The sequence below is a fragment of the Octodon degus genome, unplaced genomic scaffold, assembly GCF_000260255.1.
Source record: "Octodon degus isolate 3935 unplaced genomic scaffold, OctDeg1.0 scaffold00169, whole genome shotgun sequence".
NCBI lineage: Eukaryota > Metazoa > Chordata > Mammalia > Rodentia > Octodontidae > Octodon > Octodon degus.
This window is the reverse complement of record NW_004524745.1, coordinates 224,950-235,634: the sequence shown is the minus strand read 5'-3', so window position 1 is coordinate 235,634 and position 10,685 is coordinate 224,950. Positions and strand designations below refer to the sequence as shown.

The following is a 10,685-nucleotide window of genomic DNA, read 5'->3' as shown; positions in this document are numbered from 1 at the left end:
GTTTTTAGGGAAGGGTCTACAGGGTGTTCAGGGTCTCACTACTAGATCGGACTCATAGTGGTCTGCCTGTTTACAGCCTCCCAAGAGCTGGGATTACAGGAGAGTACCACCATACCCAGTCTCAGTCGCCTCTCAGCATGTCCTGGGGTCGGGGCCAGCAGGCAGGCCCTGCAATTGAACACCCAGCCCCTGATTGAATGCCCAGCCCCTGGGCCTGTTTGCAGGTGCTTTAATCCACTGAGCTATTTGGCCTTGGCCAGCCCTAAAACATTCTTGTAGATTTGGAAACTGATGTACAATTATGTTACATAATTTCTCTAAAGTAAGCAAACTAATAATGATAGAACTAATATCCAAATTTAGAACTCCTGATATTTCTTATATTACCAGTGATGCAACATTGGTTACATATTTAGCTTCTTTTACTGATTTGATATAGTTCCCAGTACTGTCTCAGGAATTAGAATCACTTTTTTATATGATTAATATCTAAATTTTTTTCTCCTAGGTTTGAGTATGCTTATTTATATAATGTTCTTACAGTAGACTGCTAAAAAAAGTACCTGCGTATGCAACTATAAAAAAAAAGAACTTTAAACATTTTTGTTGTAGTATTTCTCAAACATATAGAGAATATAGTTATCATGAGCCCTGAGAACCTGTCACCCAGTTTTAACTAGGTGAATGTTTATTCATGGCCACTCTGATTTTATCAATACACGTTCTGCTCCCAAATTTATTTTTAAAGTGTATTTCCTAGGGGCCGGGGAGATGGCTCAGTAGAATGCTTGCCTGGCAAGCACAAGGACCTGAGTTCAATCCCCAGTTCTAAAAAAAAAAAGAAGAATGAAAGTGTATTTCCTAAGTCTCTTAATCTGTGGGCTCCCTTTTTCTTTCTCCTTGTTGATTAAAGAAATGGGATGTTTATGCTTTATGTTTTGCAGAATATGGATTTTTCTGATTTCCATTATTTCATTTAGCTTGAATTTTCATGAATTAGTTGTTACATCTAGAGACTTGGTTATATACAGTTTGAGTTATTTAATGGAAGGACTTCACAGGTATTCATTATTTTCTTAAGGAGAATAAAGGTGTGGTTTTTTTGTAATATAATTAGCCATTGATGATTGTTACTTAGATCCTTTAATTCTTCTGGAATTAAAAAAGTGGTGATAGTTTTAATGTTATTACTGTTCTTTTAAATTTTTAATTGGAATATGTATATAAACAGAAATATCTCTAGCTATATATACGGTTGCCCTTAAGTACAGATCATATTGGAATGACAGGATAAATGCTTTATATTTTTCCTCTTTTATTATCAATTTCCAACATGCTAAGGTAGTCCTTTTAACATCCTTTAAAGGTAACAAATGAACTGTTTCTTTTCTTTTCTTTTCTTTTCTTTTCTTTTCTTTTCTTTTCTTTTCTTTTCTTTCTTTTTGTGATAGAGTTTCAGAATATAGTACAGGTTAGCCTTGAACTTCCTTATGTAGCCCAGGCTGGCCTCAAGCTGTCACAGCAGTATTTCTGCCTGAGTGCTGAGAGTACAGGCTGTACCACCACACCCAGCCTTGCTTTTTATTTGAACATAATTTTGAACTTTTGAATTTAAATGTACATATTAGCTTTTACTTCATTACACTCATTCTTTTTGATGCAAAAATTATAAGTAATGGGACAATTTGAATATCTTCTATTAATATGGTTAGTTCCTAATCCTTTAATACGACTTTGTTTAGACAATTTCCTGGCCTTCTGATATGGCAAGATGTTCCAGTCTCATCTTATTTTCTGCTCTAATCTTAGAATTAATCACTTTCTTAAATTCTAATTCTACATAGAATTAGATACTTAGTCTACTGTCTACTTAGACACCGAAGTTTATGCTAGAAATGCTATTTCTGCTTGGCTTGTCATTTTCTCTAAGGTCTTTACAGATGGTCAGGGTTAGGAAATATATGTTATTCTTATAGATTAAAAAAATTACATCAAATTCATGCCTGTATTTCTGTCAAAACTACAGTTGTTATACCAAGAGAACCATCTTTAATCTGTGTTTTGTCTTAACCATGCCCAGAATTTCATTTCTCACCAATTATTTATTTAAACTACAATATCCAGAGAACTGTCAGAAAACACTTTTTTTGTTCTTATTTTTTAGCTCTTTCATTCCTACAGGTAGTAAATGCATGTTTTTGTTGTTGTTGTTGTTTGCTAGGTGCTAATGTGCATGCTACAACAGCAACAGGAGATACAGCCCTAACCTATGCTTGTGAAAATGGACATACAGATGTTGCAGATGTGTTACTTCAAGCAGGAGCTGACTTAGTAAGATATTTTGAATTTCAAATATTTTTACATGAACTTTAATGCTTATTCATATTTAACAGGAAATGAGTAGTATCAGTTTGCAAACTTCAGATGACTTCAAATCTTAGTTACTGAATGTATTAGAAAATATTTAGTATCTAATAGGGTATATTTTTTCCTGGGTAAAACTATTAGTTTCTCATTTCATCCCTGTCTAACATTCCTGTAATTTGTAAGATTTTGTTAGATGTACCATAAATTTGACATGTTCACAGAATAGTAACATAATCAAATCACTTTGGGTGATTTCTTTTGTTTCTCTAACATTTAAAAGCAAAGCCACTTATGTTAATTATTCTCCTAACAATGTTATTAAAACATTCTGGTCTTTTTATGTTCTTTTAGCATTTCATTTAGGTGTCAGGTTCATATGTATAGTAATTCTTACAAGTATAAAAACTTTGAAAGAGTCGCAATACTTAATGCTTCTTGCTAAAATGCGTGCTTTGACTTTTATCTTCTAAAGGTGCTTTAAACTGCTTTCAGAAGTTTCTCAGCATCCTTACATATTTCTTAAAAATATATATAAAACATAACATAGCTATAGAGAACTGACTTTATTATAATTTTTTGTAACTGTATAAGTATTGTCTTTTAAATAGTTTCTAATAACAGACATTTCCCAGATACTTGAGAATGGTTGCCAGAGAGATGGCTCAGTGGACAGTGGAATAAGCGCTTCCCTGGCAAGTACAAGGGCCTGAGTTCAATCCCTGGTTCCACAAAAAAAAAAAAAAAAAGTTTTGGGGCCAGGGAGATAGCTCAATAGAATAAGCACTTGCCTGGCAAGCACAAGGGCCTGAGTTCAATCCCCGGTTCTGTCCACCCCCCCCAAAAAACCCCAGATACTTGAGAACACTGTAGGAAAATAATTGGCTAAAGTAAAGTATAATACATTTATACTAATACTAAAAATTATAGTGACATAGCATACTAAATATTATATAGAATATTCTTAATGAGGATGTACTCTAAGTTTTTTAAGAAGTATAATTTTGTCTGAGAATTATAACAGATATAAGTAGATATTAATTTTTTTTTTCTGTCTGAAAACTGACTTTATTATATATAAAACTTTTGTCCCCAGTCCCCTATAACACCAGGCTATACTTTAGGCTGATGGGTCAGCAGTTGACTCCAGAAAGCAGCGCTTGTGTATTAAGGGGCTGCTCGCTGTCCAGCCAGACTCAGCATAGTTGTACACCAGAAGTCATTGTCTTCACCTGGGGATACCGTGGGGCCAGCTGGGCCCTGGGATGCCCTGTGTATCTGCAGGCCCAGTGTCGTAGCCCAGCTTCCTCATGTCCTTGGTTACCACATTGAAAAGTAGGGTGACAAAGCCCTGAGAGTGGACTCGGGTCACTTCCCGGCCTTCGCCCTGTGCTACCACCTTAGGGTCCATGTACTCAGGCTGTTGTCCCAAGAACCAGCTTGTAAACTTCTGCAGTTTAGATGTAGACACTGGCACAAACATGGTGATGGTTGTTTTTGTGCCTGCCAGGTAAGAAGGGCACATGCACTGCCCCATAGCCTCGGACCAGGTCATTCCCAAACACGTCTGGTCCATACATGCTGAGCACGATCAGTGGCCAGCCATAGGGGTTGGTGACGACTATGAGGAAGTTCCACACCAGCACTTGCCCCACATCTTGGCTCCTGGATGTGATCTGTGAGATCCCCTCCTCCAGGCCCACCATGGGTGCCCAGTCCTGGCTGTACACAAAGCAGTACTTTGTAGTAGAGGTCATCATACTCTGGAAACTGGACGCTCTCCAACTGGCCATTTACCATGAGCAGGAAAACACTGGAATTTGTCGCAGCCATGGCAAGGGATGATAATAATTTTTTGTCTCCTTTTAATGTCTTTTTCCCACCTTAGAGTTACTTTGGGTTATCTTTAAAAATTAGGAATTGAAGTATTTCACCATTTGAAATTTTAAAAATTGAGATAGAGCATAAAAGTTCAGATAATAAAACCCAAGTTCAATACTCTTTCCTTTTTTTTTTTTTTAATTTGTGTGTGTGTGTGTGTGTGTGTGTGGCCAGCTCAGCCCCCAGGGGGCGGGGCTGGCTGGCATGTGGTGCTGGGGGATTCAACCGTGGTCCCTGTGCTTTGCTAAGCTTGTTCTAAGTAGGTGCTTTAGACCACTGAGCCATCTCATCAGCCCCTCAATACTCTTTCTTATCCTCTGAATTCTTATCTTGGCTCTCTTCCTCCTTTAGTTTTTCTCTTTTAATCTGTTTACTGAGTTTTTCAGAAAATATTAAATAAAAAAGGAAACTGTTAATAGTGCTGTACAGGACCAGGGAGATGGCTCAGTAGAATAAGCACTTACCTGGCAAGCGCAAGGGCCTGAGTTCAATCCCCAGTCTCCCCCTCCCCCCCTCAAAAAAAAAAGTGCTCTACAACAAAATCTTTGTGGCTTTGACTGAATTAAAATTTGCTCTAGAACATTTTAAAATGTTAATAAAATAGCATTTATAGTCAAGTATAGTATAGTCTTTAAGAATTAACATGTGTCATTGTTTTTTTAGAAAATTGCATTACAAAAAAAAGAATTGCATTAAATAAGCAAGTATTTGAATTTACCATATCCATTTAAATTTAGAATATCAGATTACAAAAGTACTCTATTAAATTAAGAAAGTAACATTCTAATATGCTTATGTTGTACTCTATCTCACATTTATATTTATATATTATTATTAGTCATGGTATAACAAATACACTTGTCTTCAGTTTTTGTCTGCTGTGTTCTATCATAATCATTTCCATACTGATATATGGTCTCTATATTTAACACTTGCATAATACTCCAGCAAGTAGATGAATCATAATCATTCACTTATTAAAATTACTTTTTCCCTACTATTGTAGATATTGTTAGGCTTAATTTATATGTATGACCTTTTACTTTTGAATTCATAGTTGATTTTACTGACTTTTAATATTTTTAACAATAGATTGCCTATTCTGTGCTTTAGCCATCTATGCAGATATATATCTCAGTTTATTTTTATTTTTTTTTTTTAATATTATTTATTTTATTTATTACATTTATTTATTGTGTGTGTGTGTGTGTGGCCAGCTCAGCCCACCAGGGGGCGGGCTGGCTGGCATGTGGTGCTGGAGGATTGAACTGCGGTCCCTGTGCTTTGCCAAGCTTGTTCCAAGTAGGTGCTTTAGACCACTGAGCCATCTCTCCAGCCCCTATATCTCAGTTTAACATCGAACTTTTCTTGGTAATAAAAAGTAGTAATTGTGCCCTGCTTAGGCAGATGCAGCAGCTGGTGTTCAATTTCCGCTGGCCCCGCCTCCGCCCCTGGGGCACACTGAGATGGTGGATTGAGACTGGGCTTGGTGGCAAGCGCCTGTAATCCGAGCTCTTGGGAGGCTGAACACAGGCAGATCAGTATGAGTCCAGTAGTGAGACCTAGTAGACCCTGTACTAAAAACACAAAGTAGTAATTATTCTTCAGGATGAGAAAATATAATTTTGATATTTAAAACTTATAAATTTTATAATTTTAGGATTTGCTACAGATCAGAAGAAAGAAAAAGTTCTAGTTAAAATCAGGAAGCATTTAATGTTAGGGTGCAGTTTAGTAGTAGAATATATATTATTTCTTAGGATGAAAGGAGGCTTTTGGATTTACATTCTACATGTGTAGGAAGTATAATTTAGGACTTTATTTAAAAATAAATCTTGAAATTGATAGCATAATTAAGCATTTTCAGACTGTATTTATGTCAAATTATGTATATATTGAATTTGTGTCTTTTACAGTTATTTGAAACTTCATTTTCTCTAGTTCTAAATATATTTTAAATTAAAAATACATGTATTTCTAAGTAGAAGCACACACATTTATAGAGAATTATATTTTAGCATTTTGATATATGGCTTGCATGCTGTTAATGATTACAGAAACTTGAATAATCCATTATTTAAAACTTTTACACTAGGTTAATATTCTTAAGCAGGCCACTTGGAATGTTGTTATTTATTTATATAACAAGGCATAGGCAGGAGCTTATGCCTCTGAGCTGTATCCCCAATCCTAGAATGAAAATATTAAAGGATATAAAAAGTTGTCTGTAAGCACAGATCTTTGATGAATAAACAGCAGATCACCTTGAACAAGTGACCAAATCTTTCCTGCTGTATGCATCTCTTGTTATTGCCATAGTAGGATTCATGTATATTGAAATAATTTTTTTTCTTCCATAGGGTTTTTTTTTTTTTTTTTTTTTTTCAGAACCAGGGATTGAACTCAGGCCCCTGCGCGCAAGCCCTTATTCCACTGAGCCATCTTCCCAGCCCCTTCCATAGGGTTTTTGTTTATAGGACTGAGATTTATTTTTAGTATTTGTTGTGAGTGCATGTATAAAGTCATTAGAAAGATTTTTTAATTAGCATTTTTAAATTAGCATTTTCTAAAGAACAGATTGTTTTAAAATATTTTAAGCCTTTGGAAATCACTTAATTTTGTTTCTTTGATAAGGATTTTCTTATCTATATTCTTACAAAATGTAACTGAACTACTTAACCAGAAATAACCAGGGAGCATCCTGTAAAAAGTGATGTTGACTAACTTCTCATAGTCTTGGAGCTACTTCTTTGGAGTCCTATATTACTCTAAGATGTTTTTATCTACTTTGATATCAATGTTCTACAGGCTTCCATGTTCCAACCCATTTTATTATTATAGACATTCTTGAGGGGGGACTTCATCAAGTCACAGTTTCCAAAGGCACTATTAGTGACATAATGTTTAGGTAGCAGTAGTGTGTTGGCTAGCATGGTAGGAGTGTTTTGCATGGGTTTCATGTTTTGCAAACTGTGAAGATAGTAGGATGGCCTTCATTGTAGAATGTTAACTTCAGCATTAAAACTTTCATATACTTATTAAGATGGAAGAAATATTTGTCACCTGTATGATTACTTTTACATGAATTTGCCAACAAAGCTAAATTGGAATGGGAAAAAGAACAGTGAGTAAAGAAACATTCCTTTCTCTTCCCTAGTTTTCAGCCTTTTATTTCTAGATGAATTAAACCATTGAGTAGCTGATAAATATGTACTAAATATGTACTAAAGTATTTACCCTAATCAGCTAAATCAGGAGAGAAGAGAAATAAATGCATTTTAGCTATGGTCACATAAACAGGTTTTGTGATCAAATTTAGCATTATTATAGGCCTGCATTTTTATGCAAAAGTACATATACTAAATGAATAAACACCTGTGGAAGATATTCGATGAACCTATAACAGAATGGAGAGGTCTTACAAGTGACAAAGGTGCTATTTGGTTGTTTAGAAAGCATTAATGCCCACTGAACATTAGAAAAGGCACCTAAATTTTCATCATTGCTATCCAATCACTGATTTATAAACAAAACACTTGCTTTACTATTGTCATCTGTAATATAAAATTTATTACTGTCTTCTCGACGTTATAACAAGGTCATAAAAATATTTGTAATTGAGGATTTGGAAGGGAAACATTACAATATAATAGAAAATGACTTTTCCTGTGCTGGGAGATACAAAACTTGGATTATTATTTTTTCTGAGTGTCGTACATCAGATCACATTTCTAGGCTTCTTTTATTATTCATCATCATCTTCTTGTCTTTGTTTTATGAAGTGGTTAGATCAGGTGATCTTCAGTGACCAGTCTGAAAAAATCTAATTATATGACTTCTAAAGAACATGTTAGGGCTGGTGAGATGGCTCAGTGGTCTAAAGCACCTACTTAGAACAAGCTTAGCAAAGCACAAGGACCGCGGTTCAATCCCCCAGCACCACATGCCGGCCAGCCCTGCCCCCTGGTGGGCTGAGCTAGCCACACACACACTAAATAAAAATAAATAAATAAAAATTTAGAACAAATAGTTTGAAAAAAAAAAGATTTACCATCGTTTAAAAAAAAAAAGAAAACATGTTAATCCAACTACCTGTTTTAATGTATTAAATGATCTCAAGTACTTTCTTAGTCCAGAGATACTTAAATTGCTATTGAGATCCTTCATGAAAATGAATTTTTAAGATACAAATCATTACTAATGGTGATATCATATAAACTGTTGTCTTAAACTCTTTATATTGGCTGGGAGTGGTGGCACAAATCTGTAATCCAAGCACTTGAGAGGTTGAGGCAGGAGGATCTTTGCAAGTTCGAGGCCAAGCCTGGGCTACATAGTGAGTTCAAGGCCAGTTTAAACTACATAGTGAGACCCAGTATGGGGAAGAAAAAAATGACTGTATTAATTAGATGTATTATGTTACTCCAAACACATTATTTTAGAAGGTTGTTTACAATATATATGTAGAGGATTTAGCTTAATCTAAAATAATTTATAGGTTATTTTAATAAAATGTGTTAATCTTTAAAATGCACAATTTAGGTTGGACGTGGCGGCACAAGCCTGTCATCCCAGCACTCAGGAGGCTAAGGCAGGAGGATCACCGTGAGTTCGAGGCCAGCTTGAACTACACAGCTGAATTGTGCTTCAATAAATAAATAAATAAATAAATAAAATTCACAATTTACTAAGTCTGTCATAATATTTTCCATTTTAAATTTTTTTCTCTCAATGTTTTATACTACCTATATGTTCTCAAGGAAGCAGGAATGTTTTCTTTGACACTGATTTTTAGTTACGAACATCATTATTCAATTAGTGATTTTTTTTCTTCCAACTTATATGTCTGCTTAGGTTGTATCACTTTGTTCAGCCATTTAAAGAATTTATGTTCTTTCTAACTTATTTGGAAGTATAGGGCAATATTTACCTAAAATGTTGATCATTTTTGTTTTTGTAGGGCTCTTTGGATAGATTCCAGGTTAGTTTGTGTTAGTGTGTTTGAATGGAATTTGCTATTAGTTAAAAATAACATGGGAGGGAGTGAGGAAAGGAAGTTAGTTTTAGTGGTACTAGGGATTATAACCAGGGCCTCTGCACAAAGCTACATCATCAGTCCCTTTTTAATTTTTTAAGATAGGATCTTGCTGGGCTTGAACTTGTAATCCTGTGCAGCCTTGTAGGGCTAGGATTCCAGGTGTGTGCCACCACTCCCAGAAGGAAGTGGCTTGACAGTTAACTTCTTCAGATCATACCATTGTTTCTTATTAAATGTTTACCCTAAGAATTAGATCACTGTAGGATAAGCATGTCATCACTCAGGAAAGAGATTGGAATCTAACAGAGTTCATTTCTAAGTCACATTTATTTGGAGACTTCTTTGATCAGTGATTGAAAAGCTTACTCTTTCTTAGCTGTATCCATGTCACCTCTTCAGGTAGTTTCTCCCTGATACAAGTTAAAATGTAGAGAAAATACGAATGTTTTATCTCAAATTCACTAAAGCTTCTTGTTTTACTTGGTAAATGTAAGCACTAAGTGTATTTATAATGGGGAGGGGGTTCTATGACCAATGATCTTACCGATATTTCCCTTACTTTTTTCTTCCATTTTTCTCATTGCCAAATCTTGATTATTTTCCTTTCCTTTTTTTTCCAAAATGTTTTTCTTATTTTTGTGGTTTTACTTGCATTTTGAGACAAAGACATTAGTACAAATTGAGCAATTACTTTTTCATAGAAGGAGATTTATATTAATGTTTTCTTGAAAAGCCACATTGTTATACTTAATAAACATCATACTCTGCACATGAAACTATAGTCTTTATACATGAGATCTTTTTAATTCAAGGTCCTGAATTACCCTCAGCATCTGAAGTATCAGTTACGAGGTTTTCATGGCTAATTGTGGTTTTGCTTTGGAATAAGATCCATGAGTTCTTTTTCCTTTCACAGGATAAATAGACATGAAGACTTATTTTAGAGAGCATAGATCAGTGGTACTGAACCTATGGCATGCCATATGTTTGTCACCACTATGCTAAAATGTTAACCATCACTAGCGTAGATCCAGTAAGGCACTACATATCTATAAGATAAAAGTTAATTGTTTCTCTTTGAAAATTTTTTTTCTTAAAATTGTCTGTTATCTCATTCTGAAATAGGTTTTTAAGAAAGTACTTTGTTCATGAGAAACTTTTTTTTTTTCAATGTGTGAAATTTGTGCCTAATGGTTTTAAAAGTCAAGCAACTTTTGGTGGTATAAACACCTGCCTGGCAAGATCCTGAGTTTAATCCTGGGTACTACAGGCCGTGCAAGCCCCAGAACCACTGGCCCTGGGAATGGACATAGTGGCACATGCCTGTAATCTCAACACTAGGTAGGCTGAGACAGGAGCACTACAGGTCCAAATTGCACAGCAAGACCCTGTATCAAAAAAA

General features: G+C 35.1%; 1 protein-coding gene and 1 pseudogene across 6 annotated transcripts in view; one reads left to right on the top strand and one right to left on the bottom strand.

The window, feature by feature from the left end:
• The window catches only part of LOC101560024 (ankyrin repeat and KH domain-containing protein 1), a 133,257-nt gene that overhangs the window by 57,058 nt on the left and 65,514 nt on the right, over window positions 1-10,685 (top strand). For all 6 annotated transcript variants that reach the window (XM_023703388.1, XM_004643223.2, XM_023703389.1 and 3 more), the window contains exon 10: window positions 2,222-2,331. In XM_023703388.1, the coding sequence (XP_023559156.1) occupies window positions 2,222-2,331 (110 nt within the window). The remainder of the gene's footprint in view (window positions 1-2,221; window positions 2,332-10,685) is intronic.
• Window positions 3,593-4,197, bottom strand: LOC101559639 (annotated as a pseudogene).